Source organism: Gadus chalcogrammus, chromosome 14 (assembly GCF_026213295.1).
Source record: "Gadus chalcogrammus isolate NIFS_2021 chromosome 14, NIFS_Gcha_1.0, whole genome shotgun sequence".
NCBI lineage: Eukaryota > Metazoa > Chordata > Actinopteri > Gadiformes > Gadidae > Gadus > Gadus chalcogrammus.
The window spans coordinates 220523-248484 of NC_079425.1; the positions used below are offsets into that span (position 1 = coordinate 220523).

Consider the following 27962-nt stretch of genomic DNA (forward strand, 5'->3'; position numbering starts at 1 on the left):
TCCTGCTAGGTTACTCCAAGACAAAAGCCTGCCCCAGTCAGTAGGTGCAGCTGCTGCTGCTGTATCATGTGTCCCTTCTACATAAAAGTTCCAACACAATATATAGTCATATACTGTAGTTGGTATCAAATTGATTGATAGTCAGCATAAATATAAAAAAGTAATGCTTTAGTCTTAGTTTATATGGTATATATATTTTATATTCTGCATTCTAGTTGGTTATATCCTCTTCTGTTCCCCAGCTCTCTGTTCAGTTCGCTGGTGCACGGTCCTAGGTCTATAGAATGACCCCCCCCCCCCCTCGGTCCTAGGTCTATAGAATGACCCCCCCCTGAGGCCAGGGGTACGGTCCTAGGTCTATAGAATGACCCCCCCCCCTCGGTCCTAGGTCTATAGAATGACCCACCCCCCTCTGTCCTAGGTCTATAGAATGACCCCCCCCCCTCGGTCCTAGGTCTATAGAATGACCCACTCCCCTCTGTCCTAGGTCTATAGAATGACCCCCCCCCCCCTCGGTCCTAGGTCTATAGAATGACCCCCCCCCTCCTCGGTCCTAGGTCTATAGAATGACCCCCCCCCTCCTCGGTCCTAGGTCTATATAATGACCCACCCCCCTCGATCCTAGGTCTATAGAATGACCCATCCCCCTCGGTCCTAGGTCTGTAGAATGACCCCCCCCTCGGTCCTAGGTCTATAGAATGACCCCCCCCCCCCCCCCCCCCCTCGGTCCTAGGTCTATAGAATGACCCCCCCCCCCCTCGGTCCTAGGTCTATAGAATGACCCACCCCCCTCGGTCCTAGGTCTATAGAATGACCCCCCCCCCCCTCGGTCCTAGGTCTGTAGAATGACCCCCCCCTCGGTCCTAGGTCTGTAGAATAACCCCCCCTCGGTCCTAGGTCTACGGGGACCAGGCCTCGTGTGGACCATCGCTGCCCTTTGGGGAACTCAGTCTGTCCTGGACCGCCAGGTCCGCCGGCGGGCAGACCTGGGCCCCTGAGCCTGGGGGCCGGCGTCAGGCCACAGGTGGCGCTGTGTGTGAGAGCGCTGTGTGTGTGAGCACTGTGTGTGTGAGCGCTGTGTGTGAGCGCTGTGTGTGTGTGTGCACTGTGGTTGTGTGTGCACTGTGGTTGTGTGTGTGCTGTGGTTGTGTGAGTGCGCTGCGGTTGTGTGTGCGCTGCGGTTGTGCGTGCGTGCTGCGGTTGTGCATGCGCGCTGCGGTTGTGCGTGCGCGCTGCGGTTGTATGAGGGCGCTGCGGTTGTGCGTGTGCGCGCTGTGGTTGTGTGTGTGCGCTGGGTTGTTTGGCGTAACACAATGAGACGATCCCTTTGGAGTTGGAGGGCGAGTGGAAACCTCAGCTGAGAGCTGTAAGATAAACGACAAGACCTGTTCCTCCGCTGTACACTGTCCGCCTCAGTACACCTCACATCTGCTCACATGCCCAGCTCCCCAGCCTCATGCCCAGCCAGTCGCTTACACACCCAGCCTCTTACAAACCCAGCCTCTAACAAACCCAGCCTCTAACAAACCCAGCCTCTAACAAACCCAGACTTTTACCCAGGCTTTAACAAACCCAGCTTCTTACAAACCCAGGCTTTAACAAACCCAGCTTCTGACAAACCCAGCCTCTAACAAACCCAGCCTCTAACAAACCCAGCCTCTAACAAACCCAGACTTTTACCCAGGCTTTAACAAACCCAGCTTCTTACAAACCCAGCCTCCTACAAATCCAGCCTCCTACAAACCCAGCCTCTTACAAACCCAGCCTCTAACCCACAAAACATCTAACCCATAAAAGCCTCTAACCCAACCATGCCCTCAGAGAACTGGGTCTTACTTAACAACTTTAGATATTGTGATTTCCCGCGGCCCAACCAGTGTTTAGCTCAGATTAACCCATCGGGTTTAAGGGGCTTCTTAAAGATAAGGGCTCTAAAGAAGGGAACCAGACTTAGATAAATGACTACCGGACTGAAGCCTGTGTCTCTGCTTCACACCAGACCCTGCAGAACAATGACATCACTTCCAGATTGCAGAGGCTCATGGATTGCCTTTAAACATAAGCTCTCAGCCTTTGCACTACTGTAAATGAATTCAAGCACCTAAAAAAAATCACTCATGGGTCGATTCATTTGCCAGCGACACAACGTGAACACAACGTGAACACAAACTGATGTCAGTCGTGGTCCAGGCCGGGTCCTCCGTGGCCGTCGGTTGGCAGGAGAGAGTGAGGCTATCATGGCTGACCTCACACCGGCTGCTCCCCCCTCCTCACGGTCACCAGGCCCGAGCAGAGAGGAATGCACTTCTGTCATCTAATTATACAAATATAGATCAGAGTGTCTCTCCACACACTGCACGGAGCTGTCAGCATCTACACATGAATGAACATCAGGAACAATTTGTGATTGTGACGCACAACTAAGGGCTTGTTCACACTACCTCCTTCCGTAGACGGATCACATTGACTTTGCATGGGGCGCTCGCGAAATGCATTGTGGGTCCGTCCGTCCATTAGGCTCCGTGGCCTGCGTCAAAAAGCTGAGGAATGTTCAACTTTTCAGGCAGCGGGGATCCGTCGGCCAATCAGATCGCGGTGCAGATATGCAAAAATGCAAATAATGCACTCCACGCGTTTCCTGGATCCATTTTGCAATAACAAGCAGGAAGAAGAAGGAAAACTCTGGCCGTTTAAAGAAACGTGGAATGATAGGATTGTTTTTAGCTACTTTTTGATTGGCTGCAGTATGGTCTACAGAGACTAGTCCCCTAGTCCCCCGTCGACGGACGCATGTAGCGTGAACAAGGCGTTACAGACGATTACTCTGATGTTAGGAAGATAATGATGATAACGATGATGATGATGATGATGATGACGAGGATAACGATGATGATGACGATAACGATGATAATGAGGATGAGGATGATGATGATGATTTTGATGATGTTGATAATGAGGATGATAACGATGATGATGATGATTTTGATGATGATGATGATGATGATACGATGATGTTGATAATGAAGATGATAACGATGATGATGATGATGATGACGATTTTGATGATGATGATGATGATGATGATACAATGATGTTGATAATGATGTTGATGATGATAACGATGATGATGATGATGATAATAACGATGATGATGATGATGATGAAGATAACGATGATGTTGATAATGATGATAATGATGATGATAATGATGATGATGATGATGATGATGATATCGTAGATGATGATAACGTTGATGATGATGATGATGATAACAATGATGATGATGATAATGAGGATACCCCCGGGCCTTAGATGCCACTTTAAGTTAATTGGTTAGTGTCTTGGGTGTAAGCTAAGGTTTCCAATCGAAGAACAGTTTCTAAAACATCCAAATGTTCTTTGAGAGGCGACTGCACTGATCTCCTTATTATTGTTTTTGGAAAATGTTACAACCTGACTGTTGGCTTTCACATGATTCCTTAAACAACTTAAAAGCCTAAAGTCTTGGTGGCTGATTAATACAAATCTGACACCGAAAAAACCTTGATTGTGTTTTATTTCCCCTCGAGGGGAACCCCACATGGTGAGACTGATGAGACTATATTTCACAGCGTAGCCTGACCAACACTGATCTCACTGATGTTCAGAGAACACGAGGATCCCACTGACGTTCAGAGAACACAAGGATCTCAGTGACGTTCAGAGAACACGAGGATCTCACTGACGTTCAGAGAACACGAGGATCCCACTGACGTACAGAGAACACGAGGATCCCACTGACGTTCAGAGACCACAAGGATCTCAGTGACGTTCAGAGAACACGAGGATCTCAGTGACGTTCAGAGAACACGAGGATCTCACCTACGTTCATCTGACAACACTATGGAGCTCTCAGTGATTCAGGTGTCCTACTTTCATTCAACCGGAGTCAGTACTCTGATTCACTCGGCCACACACACACACACACACACACACACACACACACACACACACACACACACACACACACACACACACACACACACACACACACACACACACACACACACACACACACACACACACACACACACACACAGCGTATCCAGCAGAAAGAGGCCATCACACAGCGGAGTTTCTCCTCAAGGAGAGGAGTCTAAATGAGGCGTATCGGGGCCGTCCTCTCCTGCTCCTCGCTCTCGCTCAGTCCCTCCTCTCACTAAACGCCAACACACAACGCCGTTCACCGAGCAGCTGCTGCCCTGTTCCCTGGACCAGGGGCCCTGTGCTGTCCGCTGATTGGCTAAAGCCCCCCGGCGGCTCGGCTCCACTGACGTCCACCACATCCCAACCAGTGTTAAATGGTCAACGGTAAATGGACTGCATCCATTGCGCTTTTTCTGTAACCAGTGGCTACCCAAAGCACTTTACAATATTGCCTCCCAATCACCCGTTCATACACACACCCACGGCGACGTCAGCCACGCCGGGCGACAGCCAGCTCGTCGGGAGCAGTCAGGGCGAGGTGCCTTGCTCAGTTAAGCAGCTCCCATTGCTGTAGCAACGGGGTCCATCTCTACACCCGGGGGCCCACTCCACCGGGGGCCTTTAGTGGGCTCCTCCACCAGGGGGCCCACTCCACCGGGGGGCCTTTAGTGGGCTCCTCCACCAGGGGGCCCACTCCACCGGGGGGCCTTTAGTGGGCTCCTCCACCAGGGGGCCCACTCCACACACTTTATAATCACACATGTATATATAGTATATCCATATATATACTATATCCATATATATATGTCAGAGTCAGACCTGGCTGTAAAAGATTTCAAACTTACATTTAATTACGTGTTTTACTTGTTCAGTAGTCCTAATCACAGCTTCTCCTCATTCCCGTTGGTATGACAACCACCTGCCCACCAAACCCAATCTCATTGTGACGCAAAGACGAGAGGCAGAGGTTGAGAGACAGAAGAGGTTAGAGGTGAAGAGTAAATTAGATGGAGAAACCAATTTAGCATAAAGACTTACTTCATGCTGTTGAAACAATGAACAGCAGGATCTGAGAGGGATCAGCATTCATCAGTAATACACATCATTAATATGCATCTAAATGTCAGCTATCAACTGATTCTCAATGTTCGGAGACAGCGTAGCTTCAGTCAACGGCAGCGTTGCCATACTAGGAGTGTATGGTAACTGGTACCAGCTAGTTGAACTGGAACCGGGTGGTTTAACTGGTACCGGCTGGTTTAACTGGTACCCGCTGGTTTAACTGATACCTGCTGGTTTAACTGGTACCAGCTGGTTTGACTGGTACCAGTTAAACCAGCTGGTTTAACTGGTACCAGCTGGTTTACCTGATACCAGCTTGTTTAACTGGTACCGGCTGGTTTACCTGGTACCGACTGGTTTAACTGGTACCGGCTGGTTAAACTGATACCAGCTGGTTTACCTGGTACCAGCTTGTTTAACTGTTACCTGCTGGTTTACCTGGTACCGACTGGTTTAACTGGTACCGGCTGGTTTAACTGGTACCAGCTTGTTAAACTGGTACCGGCTGGTTTAACTGGTGCCAGCTAGTTTGACTGGTACCAGTTAAACCAGCTGGAATATCTGGTACCAGCTGAGGAGAGTGGGTGGAGGTGGGAGAGGAGAGTCATGCTGGACGTGCGTTCAGTGTCACCGCCTCACCTCCGGTTGCCATGGACGCGGTCTCATTAGGACTAATTGGCTTCTCAAAGGGCCGAGCTCGTTATCTCTTACCGCTCACTTTCTTTGCGTCTGAACGCTCTGATTACCCAGCATGCTTTGTCTCGGTGGCCCCATCCAGCTGCAGTTCAGAGATCTGATATTAATCTGTAGTTTATTGTTTAGTACGGACACGCCCGGATACCATCAAATAATATCATTGATCAATCAATTTAACAAGCAATTCATTCTTACAAACACACAGGTATGACAGCCTCCTAGCCTCTTCTCCTCCACCCCCAGCCTCTTCTCCTCCACCCCCAGCCTCTTCTCCTCACTCCCAGCCTCTTGTCCTCCACCCCCAGCCTCTTCTCCTCCACCCCCAGCCTCTTCTCCTCACCCCCAGCCTCTTCTCCTCACCCCCAGCCTCTTCTCCTCACCCCCAGCCTCTTCTCCTCCACCCCCAGCCTCTTCTCCTCCACCCCCAGCCTCTTCTCCTCACCCCCAGCCTCTTCTCCTCACCCCCAGCCTCTAGTCCTCCACCCCCAGCCTCTTCTCCTCACTCCCAGCCTCTTCTCCTCACCCCCAGCCTCTTCTCCTCCACCCCCAGCCTCTTCTCCTCACCCCCAGCCTCTTCTCCTCCACCCCAGCCTCTTCTCCTCCACCCCCAGCCTCTTCTCCTCACCCCCAGCCTCTTCTCCTCACCCCCAGCCTCTAGTCCTCCACCCCCAGCCTCTTCTCCTCACCCCCAGCCTCTTGTCCTCCACCCCCAGCCTCTTCTCCTCACTCCCAGCCTCTTGTCCTCCACCCCCAGCCTCTTCTCCTCACCCCCAGCCTCTTCTCCTCACCCCCAGCCTCTTCTCCTCCACCCCAGCCTCTTCTCCTCCACCCCCAGCCTCTTCTCCTCACCCCCAGCCTCTTCTCCTCACCCCCAGCCTCTAGTCCTCCACCCCCAGCCTCTTCTCCTCACTCCCAGCCTCTTCTCCTCACCCCCAGCCTCTTGTCCTCCACCCCCAGCCTCTTCTCCTCACTCCCAGCCTCTTGTCCTCCACCCCCAGCCTCTTCTCCTCACCCCCAGCCTCTTCTCCTCACCCCCAGCCTCTTCTCCTCACCCCCAGCCTCTTGTCCTCCACCCCCAGCCTCTTCTCCTCACCCCAGCCTCTTCTCCTCACCCCCAGCCTCTTCTCCTCACCCCCAGCCTCTTCTCCTCACCCCCAGCCTCTTCTCCTCACCCCCAGCCTCTTCTCCTCACTCCCAGCCTCTTCTCCTCCACCCCCAGCCTCTTCTCCTCCACCCCCAGCCTCTTGTCCTCCACCCCCAGCCTCTTCTCCTCCACCCCCAGCCTCTTCTCCTCCACCCCCAGCCTCTTCTCCTCCACCCCCAGCCTCTTCTCCTCCACCCCCAGCCTCTTGTCCTCCACCCCCAGCCTCTTGTCCTCCACCCCCAGCCTCTTCTCCTCCACCCCCAGCCTCTAGTCCTCCACCCCCAGCCTCTTCTCCTCACTCCCAGCCTCTTCTCCTCACCCCCAGCCTCTTGTCCTCCACCCCCAGCCTCTTGTCCTCCACCCCCAGCCTCTTGTCCTCCACCCCCAGCCTCTTCTCCTCCACTCCCAGCCTCTTGTCCTCCACCCCCAGCCTCTTGTCCTCCACCCCCAGCCTCTTGTCCTCCACCCCCAGCCTCTTGTCCTCCACCCCCAGCCTCTTGTCCTCCACCCCCAGCCTCTTCTCCTCACCCCCAGCCTCTTGTCCTCCACCCCCAGCCTCTTGTCCTCCACCCCCAGCCTCTTCTCCTCCACCCCCAGCCTCTTGTCCTCCACCCCCAGCCTCTTCTCCTCCAGCCCCAGCCTCTTGTCCTCCACCCCCAGCCTCTTGTCCTCCACCCCCAGCCTCTTCTCCTCACTCCCAGCCTCTTCTTTTCTCTGCTCCTCCTCTGGTGACGGTGAGATCACACTAGCCGTCAAGGACCACAAGGACTAGTTAGTTAGTGGTTACCTGGTTATCAGGTCCCACAGCTAGTTAGTGGTTACCTGGTTATAAGGGCACATAGCTAGTAAGTGGTTACCTGGTTATGCCAGGGCACACAGCTTGTTAGTGGTTACCTGGTTATCAAGGCACACAGCTAGTTAGTGGTTACCTGGTTATCAGGTCACACAGCTAGTTAGTGGTACCTGGTTATCAAGGCACACAGCTAGTTAGTGGTTACCTGGTTACCAGGTCACACAGCTAGTTAGTGTTTACCTGGTTAGCAGATATCACAGCTAGTTAATGGTTACCTGGTTACTAGGCCACACAGCTAGTTAGTGGTTACCAGGGCATACAGCTAGTTAGTGGTAACCTGGTTATCAGGGCACACAGCTAGTTAGTGGTAACCTGGTTATCAGGTCACACAGCTAGTAAGTGATTAACTGGTTATCAAGGCACACAGCTAGTTAGTGGTTACCTGGTTACCAGGTGTGCCTGACGCAGAACAAAGTTCCACAGCTGGACAAAGTGACTCACACTTCTCCTGTTTTTTGTTGGGTGAGTACAGGGTTAGGTTTAGGTTTAGGGTTAGTACAGGGATAGGTTTAGGGTCAGTACAGGGTTAGGTTTAGGTTTAGTACAGGGATAGGTTTAGGGTTAGTACAGGGATAGGTTAAGGGTTAGTACAGGGATAGGTTTAGGGTTAGTACAGGGTTCGGTTTAGGGTTAGTACAGGGGTAGGTTTAGGGTTATTACAGGGTTAGGTTTAGGGGACCATCCAACGTGCTGCTGTATCTGTAGCTCTCTCTCTCTCGTTGCTACCTTCAGTCACTGTCAGACCTGCACAGTGTGCACATCCGCCCAAAGCGTGCTACGATGCAGGGCTGATCACCATGCCAACCAGACCCAAGCATTTAAAGAATTGACTTTAGGATTCAGGTGCGTGAACACGAGAAACAAACTCTGTAATCATTCACAGCAACAGAGAACATAAAGAAATACATCAATACATAAAAAGACCCAGTTGGTAAACCAACGTTTACATCTTCCACCAGAGGGGTGAGGCCAGGAGGGTGGGCAGAGGCTCTGCACTCCGAGGTCCAGCCTTCTGCTGGTCCACCACCGAGACCTGCTGGTCCACCACAGAGACCTGCTGGTCCACCAGAGACCTGCTGGTCCACCACAGAGACCTGCTGGTCCACCACAGAGACCTGCTGGTCCACCACACAGACCTGCTGGTCCACCACAGAGACCTGCTGGTCCACCACACAGACCTGCTGGTCCACCAGAGACCTGCTGGTCCACCAGAGACCTGCTGGTCCACCACACAGACCTGCTGGTCCACCACACAGACCTGCTGGTCCACCACACAGACCTGCTGGTCCACCAGAGACCTGCTGGTCCACCAGAGACCTGCTGGTCCACCACACAGACCTGCTGGTCCACCACACAGACCTGCTGGTCCACCACACAGACCTGCTGGTCCACCAGAGACCTGCTGGTCCACCAGAGACCTGCTGGTCCACCAGAGACCTGCTGGTCCACCACAGAGACCTGCTGGTCCACCACAGAGACCTGCTGGTCCACCAGAGACCTGCTGGTCCACCACACAGACCTGCTGGTCCACCAGAGACCTGCTGGTCCACCAGAGACCTGCTGGTCCACCACAGAGACCTGCTGGTCCACCAGAGACCTGCTGGTCCACTAGACCTCTACACGGAGGTCCTGGTACCAGCGAGACTAGCAGGGGCTCCTCCCTCCCCCTCCTGGAGCAACGGTCCCACGTGAAGGAGATTAATGAGGCGGCTTTAACGGAGTGAAGGAACACACACACACACACACACACACACACACACACACACACACACACACACACACACACACACACACACACACACACACACACACACACACACACACACACACACACACACACACACACACACACACACACAATTGACCAATGTCACAGCCTGTTATTTATGATGGCTCCCAGAGTAGCGTTGACAGAGTTCCATTCCTCCAGCTCCTTTCTTCTTTTTACTACGCAGTCTGTCATTATTATTGTCATTATTCTGTAAAACCTTTCAAACCTGAGACAAAGACCAAACAGACGACACTATGCTACTTTCTAAAGCCGTCAAGTCGTCTTTATTGGAAGATATGAAAGGAGAAGGAAAGCAGAACACAACCACTGAACTCCTCTCATTTTATCATCTCCTATGATGCTTGTTTCACCTGAAGTCATCATAAACAGCGTCCTGACTTTATACATCACAAATGTTTGAACCAATTGGAAGTTTATGGGAACCTGAATTGGAACATAGTACATAGCACTACATAGTCCAGAACATAGTATCTCAGTCCTCATGAAGCACCAGGGGGAGGACATGTTGGAGATAGAGAGACGACAGACACCGCTGTGTATACGTGGAGGCAGAAAGCTACATCTGGTAGCTACGTCACCATGGGAACCCTTCTCATTCTTATTCTTATCCTCCTTATGTTCATAGAGCACATGTTTTGTACTCAACACAAAACACAACAACTAAGGTGTTTGCTGAGGGTGTGAGTCTCCACTTCATTGAAGGGACACATGATCGATCGGACTCAAAGCAATATTAATGATTCTGTGGAGCAAAGCTATGAGACAGAGCAGCAGAATGTGGTGCTCATAAAACAGGGAGGAGAAGGTGAACCCAGAACGACGGAGTGAAAGGATTTGCAGAGACAATGGAGATCTTCTGGTATAATTACAGCACAGATCCTCCTTCAGATCCGTTCCCTCTGACACAGGTATATATAATATGTGTCCTGTTCCCTTCGGATGGTCTACTAAACTATATGCATGATATATAGATATAGATATATACTGGTGCCTGCATCCCCCCCCCCACACACACAAACACACATGCCCATAAATACCAATATAAGGAGACCAAAAAAGATGAAGAAATGAAGAACCTGATGCAAGGTTAAGGAGTGGATGAGGCGGAAGGGGGAGGGAAAGAGAGAGAGGAGGGAGGGAGAGGGGAGGGAGAGAGACACACATTGAACAGGAGAAGAGGTGGTCATGCTCTCCCATCTTCGAGTACAGAAAAGGGACTGGGATACACTGGGGCTTCAGTTCCCAAAGCATCCCAAAAGTGAGTTGACCTTCCGGTCACAGGTTTGGTGGTTTTGGCGGGAGGCCGCCTGAAGGGTTTGTCTGTGGGGGGGGGGGGCGGGGTCCGATTCAACATCTGGATCACTCGGTTCGGTTTCTCCGACCTTTCATGAAGCATCACGAGAATCCATTTCATTCAAGCTAAGTGAGCAGCAGAAACATACAGAAATATTAACTGTGTTTATAACTGGGACTTTAGGTTGACATCAGAGAGCAGGTAGACGGACACACGGACGGTGCAGAGGTTACTGAGCGTCTTAAAGTAACGCTCTGCCCAAATGCGCTGCGCTCCTTTTACGCGCGGCCGTTGGCAGCTGCCAATGACTTGAGGTCGAGGATAGCAGCGACGGTTCAAAATGACATCCTCCAGATGGAGTCAGGGACTACAGAGAATAGCCTACGTCTACGGGCATGAGAACGGGCATGATGAAGAACAAGGTGCGAGCAGCTGGAAGTCTAGAGCTCCACCGAAAGAGAGGACCTTCAGGTTCGGCGGGACTAAGAGTTCGCCCGAGTGTAGAAGATGAAGAAGATGATGGTCGGCCGAACGCTGTACGGACTTTGGTTGGAGCGCGCCAAGTTCATACTGTGTGTGTGTGTGTGTGTGTGTGTGTGTGTGTGTGTGTGTGTGTGTGTGTGTGTGTGTGTGTGTTAAACTAAAGTTGATAATTGACCGTTGCATCGTTTCAGTTCGCCGCTCACTCATGAATCGGTCCTAAAGGTAAGGGTAATAGTCCTACCTTGAACGTCTCCCGTGGTCCGGCAAGAAGAAGGTTTATTCCGCTTCCTCCGGTTCACCGATCGATCTGTTAGCCGCCGGTACCGACAGCTCGGGGAGAGGAGAACTCCATGTGAGAGTCTAAACTATAAGGACTGAATGAATAAATAAATATATAGAAATATAAGGAGATGGCACTGAAAGCGACGAGGTAGAGAGCGAATAGAACAAAATAACAAAAAAGAACAAGAGAAACAGCGAGAAAGAGCCGCGCGTTGAACCCGATCTGAGCGGTAACTCGACCGGGCGACAGACACCGAGCAGCGCTGGTCTGGGGGGGGGGGGACCGAGTGGGAGCCGAGGGGAGGTGGGTGTGGGGGCGAGGGGGGGCTGGAGCCGAGGGGGGGCTGGACTCTGGAGCCGAGAGGAGGAGAGTGGGATAGGGGGTAAAGGGGGGAGGAAGAGACGAGGGGAGAGGGGGCGCCGGGGGGGGGGGGGGGGGGGGGGGGGACACAGCTGGTGGTCGGAAGCAGATGTGCAGCCAGCGGCCGCCGAGCTGCAAGTTGATAAAGAGAAAAGAGAGAAAGGGATGTGAACATAATTCCTGTTTCAGTGATCATTGTGATGAACTCGATAACAAATGAATGGTTCTGGCTGTAGGATGAAATGTGACGTTATCACAGCTGTCCTTTAAAAAAAAAGACTAAATAAAAAAAGTGTGAAACATGCTTGATAGTAACACAAAGAAAAAAACAGAAGAAGAAGAATGCTCCAATTGATGTGGACGGTTTAGTTACGTGGGGATCAAAGGGATAATTGAAGTCTTCGGGTCTTGAACCCACAGCTTTACTGAGTAGAACACACCGTTGCCTGCCCTTTAAACAGACTGCCACCATATTCTCTCTCTCTCTCTCTCTCTCTCTCTCTCTCTCTCTCTCTCTCTCTCTCTCTCTCTCTCTCTCTCTCTCTCTCTCTCTCTCTCTCTCTCTCTCTCTCTCTCTCTCTCTCTCTCTCTCTCTCTCTCTCTCTCTCTCTCTCTCTCTCTCTCTCTCTCTCTCTGCCCCGCCCACTTTCCCTATTCCGGAAATGATGACCTCCCTGAAAAATTAATGGCCATCGCCATGACAACCGCCTTATACGCACACATGCATGCGCAAACACACAACCTGGATGGTCATGGCAACAGTGGCAGGGAGCCAAACCGACAGCCTATCCCCCCAGACCGGTCCCGACCCGTCTGCTCCCCAGGGAGGAGACACCGGCCTCAGGGTGGAGACACCAGCCTGCTGTAGGTTGGAGACACCAGCCTCAGGGAGGAGACACCAGCCTGCTGTAGGGAGGAGACACCAGCCTCAGGGAGGAGACACCAGCCTGCTGTAGGGAGGAGACACCATCCTGCTGTAGGTTGGAGACACCAGCCTCAGGGTGGAGACACCAGCCTGCTGTAGGTTGGAGACACCAGCCTGCTGTAGGGAGGAGACACCATCCTGCTGTAGGTTGGAGACACCAGCCTCAGGGTGGAGACACCAGCCTGCTGTAGGTTGGAGACACCAGCCTCAGGGTGGAGACACCAGCCTGCTGTAGGTTGGAGACACCAGCCTCAGGGTGGAGACACCAGCCTGCTGTAGGTTGGAGACACCAGCCTCAGGGTGGAGACACCAGCCTGCTGTAGGTTGGAGACACCAGCCTCAGGGAGGAGACACCAGCCTGCTGTAGGGAGGAGACACCATCCTGCTGTAGGTTGGAGACACCAGCCTCAGGGAGGAGACACCAGCCTGCTGTAGGTTGGAGACACCAGCCTCAGGGAGGAGACACCCGCCTGCTGTAGGTTGGAGACACCAGCCTCAGGGAAGAGAAACCATTAGGGAGGAGACAAGCACGGAGACCTTTATGGCTTTCCATGTTTAGGTAACTGCTTGGCTGTCGGAGGGTGGAGGAGGGTGCAGGAGGGGTGGAGGCCTGGAGTCCGGGTCCAGGCCTCGGGTTCTCCCAGAGACTCCTTGAGGCCGCTCCCAGAGCCCCCTTGAGGCCGCTCCCAGAGCCTCCTTGAGGCCGCTCCCAGAGCCCCCTTGAGGCCGCTCCCAGAGCCCCCTTGAGGCCGCTCCCAGAGCCCCCTTGAGGCCGCTCCCAGAGCCCCCTTGAGGCCTCTCCCAGAGCCTCCTTGAGGCCGCTCCCAGAGCCTCCTTGAGGCCGCTCCCAGAGCCTCCTTGAGGCCTCTCCCAGAGCCTCCTTGAGGCCGCCTGTTCCAGAGCCTCCTTGAGGCCGCCTGCTCCAGAGCCTCACCTCCAGCCAGACGACTTCATCAGAAGCTTAAGTCGCCACCATGACGCTCTGGGACTCTTACCGGTATTCATGGTGAACTGAACGTACCTCCCACCGTGACGCACGCTAAAGAATTGTTGATATGGAGTCAACATATTATTTTATATCTGCACGTGAGGAGCGGTAGGAGGAGGAAGCCTTCGCAGCCCGAGAGGGGAGGCTATTGATGTGCTCCAGATCTGCAGATGTAATGAATGCAACAGCGGGAGGGGATTTGGAAGTTATGCACAGGCATACAGCGCATACAATAGATACACAGGGCCTCTTGGGTGAGGAAGTACATTTCTAATTACATGATCGTTATGCAGTGAGGTAGCTGTGCCCTCATGTCATTAACATGGACAACAAGACAGTCTTATTCTTTCTGTACCAGGATATCAGCCAGAGAGAGGTTTGTACCATACATTCATATCAACTGCCTTGGTATGTAAGCTTTTTCTCACGGCTCGGACCAAAAAAGGACTTCAGAAGATCCGTTGGTCTCTTTGAAGTTGCTTCATGTCTTCACCCTGCTTGGAGGCAGAGGAAATAACTCATCTTTTTACAAACTGCATTAGCATCTTCTTATTAGTCAGAATTGTTTCAGAGTAGCCAATTAGAAAGTCTGTGGGAGCATAATCTAAATGGGGACCTTGCAATTAGCAGCAGGAAGTGCCCCCAGCAGAACGCGACCGTCCACGCTGCCTCTGAACCTCTTAGACCCTCGCTGCTGCTGTAAACAAACAATTACAGCGCGTGGAGCGGGCGGTAGAGCGCAGAGCGGACCATAGAGCGTAGAGCGGACCATAGAGCGTAGAGCGGACCATAGAGCGTAGAGCGGACCATAGAGCGGACCGTAGAGCGTAGAGCGGACCATAGAGCGTAGAGCGGACCATAGAGCGTAGAGCGGACCATAGAGCGGACCATAGAGCGTAGAGCGGACCATAGAGCGGACCATGGAGCGCAGAGCGGACCATAGAGCGTAGAGCGGACCATAGAGCGTAGAGCGTAGAGAGGACCATAGAGCGGACCGTAGAGCGTAGAGCGGACCATAGAGCGTAGAGCGGACCATAGAGCGTAGAGCGTAGAGAGGACCATAGAGCGTAGAGCGGACCATAGAGCGTAGAGCGGACCATAGAGCGTAGAGCGGACCGTAGAGCGTAGAGCGTAGAGCGGACCGTAGAGCGTAGAGCGGACCATAGAGCGTAGAGCGGACCATAGAGCGTAGAGCGTAGAGCTTAGAGCGGACCATAGAGCGTAGAGCGGAGCGCAGAGCGGACCATAGAGCGTAGAGCGGACCATAGAGCGTAGAGCGGACCATAGAGCGTAGAGCGGACCATAGAGCGGACCGTAGAGCGTAGAGCGGAACATAGAGCGTAGAGCGGACCATAGAGCGTAGAGCGGACCATAGAGCGTAGAGCGGACCATAGAGCGTAGAGCGTAGAGCGGACCATAGAGCGTAGAGCGGAGCGCAGAGCGGACCATAGAGCGTAGAGCGGACCATAGAGCGTAGAGCGGACCATAGAGCGTAGAGCGGACCATAGAGCGGACCGTAGAGCGTAGAGCGGACCATAGAGCGTAGAGCGGACCATAGAGCGTAGAGCGTAGAGCGGACCGTAGAGCGTAGAGCGGACCGTAGAGCGTAGAGCGGACCGTAGAGCGTAGAGCGGACCGTAGAGCGTAGAGCGTAGAGCGGACCATAGAGCGTAGAGCGGACCGTAGAGCGTAGAGCGGACCGTAGAGCGTAGAGCGGACCGTAGAGCGTAGAGCGGACCGTAGAGCGTAGAGCGGACCATAGAGCGTAGATCGGACCATAGAGCGTAGAGCGGACCATAGAGCGTAGAGCGGACCATAGAGCGTAGAGCGGACCGTTGAGCGTAGAGCGGACCGTAGAGCGTAGAGCGGACCGTAGAGCGTAGAGCGGACCGTAGAGCGGACCGTAGAGCGTAGAGCGGACCGTAGAGCGTAGAGTGGACCGTAAAGCACAGAGCGGTCCGCTCTATGCTCTAATTTTTTCGTGACAAAAGCACAAATTTCTAACTCATTGGAAAAAGAAGAGATGAAGCAGCTACCTTTTTCTCCGTCGCGGTTTGCCTACAGTGCAGCGCACCTGCATTAAATATATCTGTGAATTATCACAATTTCTCAGAATCAAAAGGTGAAAGTAGAAACGGGTGGCCAAAAGCTGTCATATTGTTAGAAATGTGTGCTTTTGACACGAAAAAATTGAAATGACGCGTCCCAGATCACAAATTAATAGATGAAATGATGTGACAGTGTCCCGTATTTCTGCCTGCCACCATGAAGAGCTCTCTTCATGACCACCAAGAAGATCTCTTCTCATGAAGACCTCTCCTCATGAACCCTGAAGAGGAATTCAATCGTAGATCAGCCAGAGGGATATTGAAAAGAAAAAGGCTATAAAGGGCTGAAGATATAAAGACGAAGAGACGTCGTTACACAGCAGAATGACCTCCTATTGTCTTTCTTCTACACTACAGGTTCACTGTATATATACTGTGTATATATATATATATATATATATATATATATATATATATATATATTTATATATATAATTAGATATCCATATCTCCCCCCCCCGGCTCTGCTGCATGATGGATGGAGGAGGGATGAGAACGGACCTCAGTGTGTGCGTGTGGTGGAAGACCCTGTTACCATGACGACAAATTAGGTCATTTTCATTGCCTTTAGTGGCTTCATGCTGGATCTCCAGTGACGTAGTGGCTGTGGGGGGCTCAGCGATGGGACAGTTTAAGAGGTTTGATTTGAGGGTCGTCTCTTATAAATCCATCATGCCTGTCAATCACAGGTGTGTGAAACGCAATACAGAAGGGATGGGAGAGACGGGGGAGAGATGGATACCTCCCTCCTGTCCACCTCCTATGTCACCCCCAGCTCATCTTAGGATGAGTAACATTACCACCAATCCACCGGAAGGTGATCAACCAATGAAAACATCAGTGAACCAGGAAATGTTCTGTCTGGAAGAAGAGGAGGAATGAGTTCAATACTGGCTGGCTGCTGCCCAAAGTCAGAGGACAGAGAGAACAGAAGTGTCCTTCGTCTCCCAAAGGGGTGCAGCCCGTTCTGAAGGTGTGAGGAGAGAATGGAACCGGGGAGACGTGCCAGACACAGAGCGCACCCTGCCATCGCCTGGTGGACATGCAGTCCCCTCCACACACACAGCTCACACCTGCCCCCCCCCTTCCCCATCCCCCGCCCTGATCCAAAGTAGGGCAGAATGTAGGGCACGCCCAAGAAATGTAGGGCCGGAGAATCGGATAAAAGAACTGTAGCTGCCGACTCGCACCCGGTGCGCGCGCACACACACACACACACACACACACACACACACACACACACACACACACACACACAGACACAGACACAGACACACACACACACACACACACACACACACACACACACACACACACACACACACACACACACACACACACACAAATCTTTAATTTGGGTTTTCCTGCAGGTTTGTATTGATTCTGTTTCCAGGCACGCTGACATCAGACCTTGTGTTCTCAACATGTTAACATTACCAGTTCGTACCAGTTTGGAACGGGGAGGGTTGGCCGACCTGCAGTGGACCGTGCCCCCTTGGCTGCTCGTCATCAGGGCGTCGCCCCTCCGAGCCCCCATCCATCACGGAGACCCCGCATGCCATGACTTTGTGAAGGACCTGAAGGCTCTTGAAGGTCCCTGGAGGTCTCAGAGGGGGCCTGGAGGTCTGTGAGGGGGCCTGGAGGTCTGAGAGGGGGCCTGGAGGTCTGAGAGGGGGCCTGGAGGTCTGAGAGGGGGCCTGGAGGTCTGTGAGGGGGCCTGGAGGTCTGAGAGGGGGCCTGCAGGTCTGAGAGGGGGCCTGGAGGTCTGAGAGGGGGCCTGGAGGTCTGAGAGGGGACCTGGAGGTCTGAGAGGGGGCCTGGAGGTCTGAGAGGGGGCCTGCAGGTCTGAGAGGGGGCCTGGAGGTCTGTGAGGGGGTCTGCAGGTCTGTGAGGGGGCCTGGAGGTCTGAGAGGGGGCCTGCAGGTCTGAGAGGGGGCCTGGAGGTCTGAGAGAAGGCCTGGAGGTCTGAGAGAAGGCCTGCAGGTCTGAGAGGGGTCCTGGAAGTCTGAGAGGGGGCCTGCAGGTCTGAGAGGGGGCCTGCATGTCTGAGAGAGGGCTTGGAGGTCTGTGAGGGGGCATGGAGGTCTGAGAGAAGGCCTGGAGGTCTTCGAGGGGACCTGGAGATCTGTGAGGGGGCCTGGAGGTCTGAGAGGGGGCCTGGAGGTCTGTGAGGGGACCTGTAGGTCTGAGAGAAGGCCTGGAGGACAGTGAGGGGGCCTGGAGGTCTGTGAGGGGACCTGGAGATCTGTGAGGGGGCCTGGAGGTCTGAGAGGGGGCCTGGAGGACAGTGAGGGGGCCTGGAGGTTTGTGAGGGGACCTGGAGATCTGTGAGGGGGCCTGGAGATCTGTGAGGGGGCCTGGAGATCTGTGAGGGGGCCTGGAGGTCTGAGAGGGGACCTGGAGGTCTGTGAGGGGGCCTGGAGGTCTGTGAGGGGGCCTGGAGGTCTGAGAGGGGGCCTGCAGGTCTGAGAGAGGGCCTGGAGGTCTGAGAGGGGGCCTGCAGGTCTAAGAGAGGGCCTGGAGGTCTGGGAGGGGGCCTGGAGGTCTGTGAGGGGACCTGGAGTTCTGAGAGGGGGCCTTTGAGGTCTGTGAGGGGACCTGGAGGTCTGAGAGGGGGCCTGGAGATCTGTGAGGGAACCTGGAGGTCTGTGAGGGAACCTGGAGGTCTGTGAGGGGGCCTGGAGGGGTCTGAGAGGGTGCCTGCAGGTCTGTGAGAGGGCCTGGAGGTCGGTGAAGGTCATGCCTGAAGGTCCCTGGAGGTCTTTGAAGGTCACCCCTGAACCAGTGGACAGGGCTGCCAGAAGCTCATCCCTGAGATGGACTCCCCCTTCTTAGGTCAATGAAAACTTAAGGACAAATACGACCAAAGATGTGCTTCAGATGTAAACTGTAACCTCTGTGTAGGACTGTCCGTGAGAACATCAACGTGAGTTAAACAAGACGAATCATTCGGAAACGGGTCAGATCGTCCCTAGCGTACCGGGTCCCCGATGTTGAATAAGGATGCAGTGCCATCTGGTGGACATCCACAGAAGAACGTTATTTTAACATGATGAATTACATCAGCATGGTGACCTTTCAGTTCTAAATGAGACAAGGGAGAGTTCATTTACACGCATCTCATGCTTATGAATGCACATCAAGATTTTTTAGGCAAAGAACCAAAGTCAAATGGTTTTATTAAAATAATCTCAAGATGCCTTCAAACCACTTGAATGAAGATGACGTCATGTCGTTCACACACATTTAACCTGTCCAACAAAAAACTCTCTTCCAGAACCTTTTGAAAACCAAACAAATAGAAATAAAGCTATAAGAAAATATGACATCTTAAATATCTCAGTAGTAATCTAATTTATAAATAGATTTTTCTTTGTGGTGATCACCATTATATACAATCAATACAGAGATCCCAGCAGAAGCAGTTTCATCACTTAATCGGATCAACAATCAAACGCCCAAATTCAAGTCTTACTGTAGTGTTTCCCCAAATTAACGAACCCTCTTAATACAACCAATCAAATACATAATCACCTAAACACCAATGATCCATCCAGTGAGCTTAGCTTCAACAAAACCATGAGATGTCAGAGCATAAAGAATTGTATAAATACATTTAACGCAATCATCATGTAAATCCAGTAACCTTACTAAACACAAAGAAAAGCCATTTAACCTTGTTACACGTCTTTCTCTCGCTAGACGTCGTATAGTTAGACGTCTCCTGAGACCGTACCGTTTAGGGAGTCATTACCACGTCATTAGAGCCCTTTAAAGGGGAACCACTGTGTGTGTGTGTGTGTTTGTGTTAGGGGGTACTTTGTGTGTGTGTGTGTGTGTGTGTGTTTAGTACTTCGGGACTGATAATACACTGGAACATACACAACACAGTGAGGAGACGGAGTGCATAGATTCTCTGGTCAGCAGCAGCAGCAGCAGCAGCAGTGATGGATTATGTGCAATATGAAGGAGGCGGGCGTGGCCCCCCACAGAGACAGGAGCCTGAGAGCCGACGGACCTTAGGGTCTTGGAGTCTTAGGACCTTAGGGTCCTAGGGCCTTACAGCCTTATCGCCTGGGGCCTTAGGGTCTTAAGGCCTAAGGCCCCAAGGCCATAAGACCCTAAGGCCCCAAGGCCATAAGACCCTAAGGCCCTAGGCTCGAGGCCCTAGGCTCTGAGGCCCTAGGACCCTAAGGTTCTAGGCCCTAAGGTTCTAAGCTTGATTTAATAAAAACAAGGCGTCCAAGTCGTCATGTCACCATAACAGAAAGAATCAGTGAGTCTTTCTGCTTCTCTTTCCAAGTCCTGGTTTCCTACAGGCTCTCTGGATGTGGTGACGTCCTGGTGCCTCGCCCCTAGAGGGCGCCAGAGGCCCCAGAGGGCCCCAGTGGGCCCTAGAGGGCGCCAGAGAGGCACATGAGCAGCAGCGCGTGCAGCAGGAGCAGGTAGGCCAGGAAGGCGTGTCTGGAGCGGGCGCGGCCCGTCAGCAGCTTGGAGCAGTACAGGCTCCTCCCACGCAGCCAGCGGCGGCAGGCCAGGACACTCCCCTTCACCTGGACATACAGACAGACAGACAGACAGACAGACAGACAGACAGACAGACAGACAGACAGACAGACAGACAGACAGACAGACAGACACATGGCCTTTAGGAGTGCTATAAGTAATGGTGAATGTTGTAACCCTTTTCTCCCTTTAGCCGTCCACTGGGGGCCGGTGGGTCTCCAGACACCTCCTGGGGGCCCACTGGGTCTCTAGACCCCCCCTGGGGGCCCGGTGGGTCTCCACCTACCCTGCGTGTGAGGAGCGGCTGGCCCGGGCTGAGGGCCAGGGCCCCCCAGTCGTCCTCCGCCTCCAGCTGGACGGTGAAGTCCCTCTGGGCCGCGGGGGCGGGGCCACTGGAGGCCAGGCTGCAGCACACATCACTCCAGGTTACCATGACGATATCATCACACAGGTCACCATGACGATACCATCAACAGCTCCATCATCGAACACATCACATACACATCACTCGAGGGGGGAAGAAAGAAAGAGAGACAGAGACGGAGTGACAGAGACACAGAGACAGAGACACAGAGACAGAGACAGAGACAGAGACAGAGAAAGAGACAGAGACAGAGACAGAGACAGAGAGACAGAGACAGAGACAGAGACAGAGACAGAGAGACAGAGACAGAGACAGAGACAGAGAAAGAGAAAGAGACAGAGACAGTGAGAGACAGAGAGACAGAGATAGAGACAGAGAGAGAGACAGAGACAGAGACAGAGACACAGAGACAGAGACAGAGACACAGAGACAGAGAAAGAGACACAGAGACAGAGACACAGAGACAGAGACAGAGAAAGAGACACAGAGACAGAGACAGAGAGACAGAGACAGAGACACAGAGACAGAGAAAGAGACACAGAGACAGAGACAGAGACAGTGAGAGACAGAGAGACAGAGAGAGAGACAGAGACAGAGAGACAGAGACAGAGACGGAGAGACAGAGACACAGAGACAGAGACAGAGACACAGAGACAGAGATAGAGACAGAGAGAGAGACAGAGAGACAGAGACACAGAGACACAGAGACAGAGACACAGAGACAGAGAAAGAGACACAGAGACAGAGACAGAGAGAGACAGAGAGAGAGACAGAGACAGAGAGACAGAGACAGAGACAGAGAGACAGAGACGGAGAGACAGAGACAGAGAGACAGAGACGGAGAGACAGAGACGGAGACGGAGAGACAGAGACGGAGAGACAGAGACGGAGAGACAGAGACGGAGAGACAGAGACAGAGAGACAGAGACGGAGAGACAGAGACGGAGAGACAGAGACGGAGAGACAGACAGACCTCTTTGCTCTCTCCTCTGCATGACTGAGAGATTCTTCTGCCGCCTCTCTTCTGTTCCGCTCCTCAGACAGAGTCTGCTCCACCTCCAGCAGCCTGACACACACAAACACACACACACACACGGTTTTATCCACACTATGTTATTTAGCTTTTTAAAATCAATTTGGGTGTGTATACTCTCTTATCGAGACACACGGGGCTGTTGGCCCAGACCACTGGTATCATTAAGTTTCATGTTTCTAAAGTCCGTTCTGATCTCCGTCACACAGGCCTCACCTCTCCCGGAGTAGAGACACCTCGCTGGTTTCCATGGTGATGGAGTGGCTGCTCTTCTCCTGCGGCGCCCCGGGGGCCACCTGGGCACACACTGACCCCAGCTGGTGAGGAGAGGAAGTACACGTTGGGTCATTAACCCAGTGTCTCCACACTGACCCCAGCTGGTGAGGGGTGGAACTACACGTTGAGTCATTAACCCAGTGTCTCCACACTGACCCCAGCTGGTGAGGAGAGGAAGTACACGTTGAGTCATTAACCCAGTGTCTCCACACTGACCCCCACTGGTGAGGAGTGGAACTACACGTTGAGTAATTAACCCAGTGTCTCCACACTGACTCCCACTGGTGAGGAGAGGAAGTACACGTTGAGTCATTAACCCAATGTCTCCACACTGACCCCCACTGGTGAGGAGAGGAAGTACACGTTGAGTCATTAACCCAGTGTCTCCACACTGACCCCCACTGGTGAGGAGTGGGACTACAAATTGAGTCATTAACCCAGTGTCTCCACACTGACCCCCACTGGTGAGGCGTGGAACTACATGTTGAGTCCCACTGGAGAGGAAGTGGAGATTGGGCTGATTTAATCATATTCCACCTTAACTAAGGATTTAGGGTTTGGCTCTCCATTAGATAGAGCAGCTTGTCTGATTCAACTGGCTGTAAACTAAGGGACACACACACACACACACACACACACACACACACACACACACACACACACACACACACACACACACACACACACACACACACACACACACACACAGCTCCTGTTGCAGAGCCTCACCGGGGCGCTGTGGGCCTCCAGCCAGTGGCAGTGCTGCTGGGAGTCACGCAGCGACTGGGAGACGGCTCGGAGCTGGGCGGCCAGAGCACCCTGCTGCTCCTGGGCCTGGAGGAGCTGGAGGAGAACACCGCATCATCAGAGAGCCCTGGGTCTAACCCTAACCCCAACCCCGAAGGACCAGGGCCTGCCCCCACCCAACACACCCTGAAGGGTCTGCCCCACCCAACACACCCTGAAGGGTCTGCCCCACCCAACACACCCTGAAGGGTCTGCCCCACCCAACAAACCCTGAAGGGTCAGCTCCACCCAACACACCCTGAAGGGGCAGCTCCACCCAACACACCCTGAAGGGTCTGCCCCACCCAACGCACCCTGAAGGGTCTGCCCCACCCAACGCACCCTGAAGGGGCAGCTCCACCCAACACACCCTGAAGGGGCAGCTCCACCCAACACACCCTGAAGGGTCTGCCCCCACCCAACACACCCTGAAGGGTCTGCCCCCACCCAACACACTCTGAAGGACCAGGGTCTGCCTCCACCCAACACACCCTGAAGGGTCTGCCCCCACCCAACACACTCTGAAGGACCAGGGTCTACCCCCACCCAACACACCCTGAAGGGTCTGCCCCCACCACACCCTGAAGGGTCAGCTCCACCCAACACACCCTGAAGGGGCAGCTCCACCCAACACACCCTGAAGGGGCAGCTCCACCCAACACACCCTGTAGGGTCTGCCCCCACCCAACACACCCTGAAGGACCAGGGTCTAACCCCACCCAACACACCCTGAAGGGTCTGCCTCCACCCAACACACCCTGAAGGGTCTGCCTCCACCCAACACACCCACCCGCGGTGTCCCTGGAGGTTAACAGGTCTTCAGCGGGCTAATGGTCGGTGCAGATTTCAGGAATATCCTCGTTCTTGTTCAGATCCTTGCTCCTATTCCTTCACCCCCCCCCCCTGTTAACTGTCCCTCCATCCGTCTGAGCGAGCGTCTTTCTGACTGAGCACCTTGTGGTTGAGCTGCTGGGAGTACTGGTCCCTCTGCTGGATCTCCACCAGACATCGCTGCAGTTCTCGGTGGATGTGGATCCTTTCGGCCTGCAGCTGCTTCACCTCCTGCTGGCTCCCACCCAGCAGCTCCAGCGCCTCCTGCAGGAGGAAATCCGACCGGTGTAGCCCATGTCTCGGTACCATTGGCACCTTTCAGCGCTAGGTTTCTATGCATCATAGATGTTATCAGTGTTAGTAGGGACAGGGGACCCCTACCTTGAGGGGCTGCTTGGCGTGACCCCCGTTGGCCTCCTGGTTCTGCCTCAGGGCTTCGCTCGGCAGCCTGCTGGTTTCAGACCTACAACAGAACAGGCCTTTCAACACACACTGGGGACCCGCGGGGATACAGAAGACCTACAACAGAACAGGCCTTTCAACACACACTGGGGACCCGCGGGGATACAGAAGACCTACAACAGAACAGGCCTTTCAACACACACTGGGGACCCGCGGGGATACAGAAGACCTACAACAGAACAGGCCTTTCAACACACACTGGGGACCCGCGGGGATACAGAAGACCTACAACAGAACAGGCCTTTCAACACACACTGGGGACCCGCGGGGATACAGAAGACCTACAACAGAACAGGCCTTTCAACACACACTGGGGACCCGCGGGGATACAGAAGACAGTCCTTCAAGAGCTTTAATACACCATCCGCATCTAGGTTTAAATATATGGCCAATAGATATTTCTTGAAATGTATATTTCTCAAAACCAGATGACCTCATCTCAGCGAGCTGGAGTTGGGCGCTGCGGAGGTCCTGCTCTGTGAGACGTCTGCAGGCCTGCTCCTCCTCCAAGGCCTTCTGGAGATCAAGAACCTTCAGACGGACCTCCTGCAACCAACCAGAGGAACACCTTTAGGGCTCTGGCAACAGACATCCAATGGAGGAAAGAGTGAACAGCGACTGAATTGAGACCAATCTCTCTTTAGTCATTTGTTTCAAATGAACAAAATAGATGTATTTAATGAAACACCATGCAAGTCAAAGCAGTGGCATGAAGAAGCTATGCGACTCCAAACCTTCATGCGGTAAGAAAAATGCACAGCCAATGGCCCAGAGAAAAGACAAGACAAGCAATGGAATCACAGCCACCAACTTACCAGCCCGTCCCTCTCATTTTGGAAGGTTTCAATACGGCTTCCATTTGGTTCGTCCGGCCCGTAGGAAACGACTGCCCCTGAGATCGCCCCTTGCCCTCTCTTTGCCCCCACCAGCTCGCCCATCAGCCTCTCCCGGTCGTTCTGGAGGCTGGCCATGGACTTGGAGAAGGCGGACATCTGCTTACTGAAGGTGTTGTTCTCCAGGCTGACTCTCTTCAGCTCGCCTTCCTTCTCCGAAAGAGCTTTGGAGAGCTCGTCCACCAAAGTGTTGAGCTCCGATTGAGTGTTATTGCTGCTCAAGGCGTTCACCTTGTGAATGAGGACGTAGTTCTCTTTGGCCAACACGGCTAGCTCAGTGGTAGCGTCCTGGAGGCCGTGTTCAGCCTTGGTCAGGGAGGCCCGAGTGTCTCGGAGTTCTTGGTCATATCTCTTCTGCAGGGTTTTAAAGTCCTCGATAAGCACGTCGCGATCATTCTGCAAAGCAGCCATGGCTTTTCCCAGGGACTCATTCTTAGCAGTTAAATCTTTGCTTTGACTGTGGGAGTCTGATAAAAGTTGTTCTGTTTGAAGCAAATCCCTGGCCAGTTCCTGCACCCTTTGATCTGCGGTTTCTCGCTCATTTCTCATCAGCTGCACCTCTCGCTCGAACGTGTCCAACTCACTGTTGTATTTATCCTCGGCTTCGGACAGTTTTTTGTCAGTGTCACTTTCGAGCTGCTGAAGTTTATTCTTCAACTCGTCTGTTAAGAGTTTCTGGGCAGAAAGTCTTTGCTGTATGCCATTACATTCACTGGCTTTTGAGGCCACAACCTGCTGCAAATCGCTAATCACCTTTCCTTCATTGGTCTCTGCTCTCTGCATTTTCAGGGCCAATAATTCTGCTTCCTGATTTGAGAACTGAGATTTAAGATTAGATGACTCTGCTCTTAATGACTTGCTTGTTTCCTGTTCAGTTTGAAGTTCTAATATAGAGTCTCTGTGCTGCTTTTCTTCAACAGCTTTTTGGATCTCCAGATTTTTTATCATATCTTGCTGCCTTTTGAGCAGTTCCTTTAACTGGTTGTCCTTGAGTGACAGCACTTGATTCAAGTCCTCCCTATAGCGAACCAACTGCGCCCTGAGCATGGCGTTTTCAGAGTTCAGGTCATCCATCTGATGCAGAAGTTTCCTTATTTCATGTTTCATTCCTTTGGTTGCACTGAGGTCCCCATTGGCAGAGCCATCTCTGTCTCTTAGCGCCAACTGATTCTTCTCCTCTAGCATTCTGTACTCGGATATCAACCGCTCCCTCTCCGTCTGCAATGATATCATGGAGTTCCTGAATGAAGCCATTTTCTCATCAACACTCTCTTTCTCTTGAGTCAACCTGTCCAGTTTCAGCTGCAGACTTCTCACCGTGTTCTCAAGCCTCCTGGTCTCTTTGTCAGCCCGGTCCCTTTCAGAATATAAAGACGTGACTCGGTCCTCATAGCCTGCTATTTGAGCACGATGATTGGCTTGGAGTTGTTCTAGATAGCCTGACATCTGGCCATCTCTGCACGATAACAAGGAGGAGATCTCTGCATCTTTATTCTGTAGAAGCTTCTTCAGCTGAAGAGAGATTGTCTCTTGCTTCTCAAAGTCAGACTTAAATGTGTCCTTCTCAGACTGGAATGTGTAAAGCTGTTCCTCCAGATCAGAGCTAATCTTTTCCAGTTGTTGGATACTGAGTAGCCTTTGGGATCCAACATCTTCCTTGTCGGCAAGATCTCTGTTCAGTTTGCTCTTGTCCTGTTCTAGCCGTTCAACTTGAGCATTAAGTTTGGTTAGGTGCATGTTCATTATTTCTACCGTTTCATTGAGTTCAGTATTACTGACGCCTAGAACCAAAATTTGACGCTGGTGTGCAGCGGCTGCCACTGAATATTCATTGTGTCCCCTTTCTAACTTGGACTTTAACATTCGTAACTCGTTGATCTCTCCATCTTTTGTCCTCATGTCCTCAAGAAATTGTTTGATCACAAAGCCTTGCTCCAACAGCTGGCTATCTTTCTCATGCAACGCTTTTTGGAAAATATTGTTCCACTGTTTTGAGGCATCTGCCCCATGAGGATCAGACGACATTACGGCCAACTTGGCCATATTAGTATCTGCCTCTCGCCTGAGAGTTGCATTCTCCAGATCTTTGGAGTCCATTTGCTGTCCAAACTCAATGAGCATTTGATTTTCTTTTTCCTTTAATCTCTGAAGTTCATCTATTCTTCTCTGTAGAACTGCTTCACGCTCCATGTACATGTTTTGTGGAATGTTTTCATGCGTGACCTGATGTACTGCCTTTTTACTTTTCTCAGCCATTTCCAGAACTAGCTGTTCTTTTTCACTTTGAAGTCTCCTGACGCTTTCATTAGCCTTCTGGAGAACTATTTTGCATGTCATCAGCTCCTGTTCAAGGTCTTCACTTCTGTCTTCTAAATATGAACCTTTCTCTGAACTGTTCTTCAGTTCTTTTTTCAGCTGTTCACATCCAGCTTGTGAGGCTTTCAAGGCCTTTTCCAAGTCCAAAAATCGTTCCTGGTATTTGATACAGTCTTGTTGGAGCTGATTCACTTCTTGGTGCTTTTCCTTGAGCAGCTCCTGAAGTTCCCTTTTGATGCTTTTGGAGCCTACACTGCCCCTCTGAGCCGTTTTGAGTTTTTCTTCAAATTCTTTGACTAATCGTAATTGTTGTTGCTCCTTTTCTTGGCATACCTGAGTCACATTTTTCTTACTAACACCTAGTTGGGAGGATAGCTGCTTATTTTGAGTTTGCAAAACATTGACTGACTCGGTCAATTCGGCCATTCTTTCTGAGTTCTTGAGAAGCATATTTTCCAAATATTCATTTTCATTTTTTACCTTTTCAGAAATCTCTTGAACGTTTTCCAGTTCCTCTTGCAAAAGAGATTTGTCATCCTCC

At 52.3% G+C, this 27962-nt stretch overlaps 1 protein-coding gene across 1 annotated transcript in view; it reads right to left on the reverse strand.

The window, feature by feature from the left end:
• Positions 1 to 18905: 18905 nt before the first annotated feature.
• The window catches only part of LOC130404013 (golgin subfamily B member 1-like), a 41083-nt gene continuing 32026 nt past the window's right edge, over positions 18906 to 27962 (reverse strand). The window contains 8 exon segments of the mRNA XM_056608599.1: positions 18906 to 20507; positions 20747 to 20864; positions 21798 to 21890; positions 22074 to 22174; positions 22863 to 22976; positions 23874 to 24014; positions 24132 to 24213; positions 24646 to 24758. Coding sequence (XP_056464574.1) covers positions 20349 to 20507; positions 20747 to 20864; positions 21798 to 21890; positions 22074 to 22174; positions 22863 to 22976; positions 23874 to 24014; positions 24132 to 24213; positions 24646 to 24758 — 921 coding nt within the window. The 3' untranslated portion in view covers positions 18906 to 20348.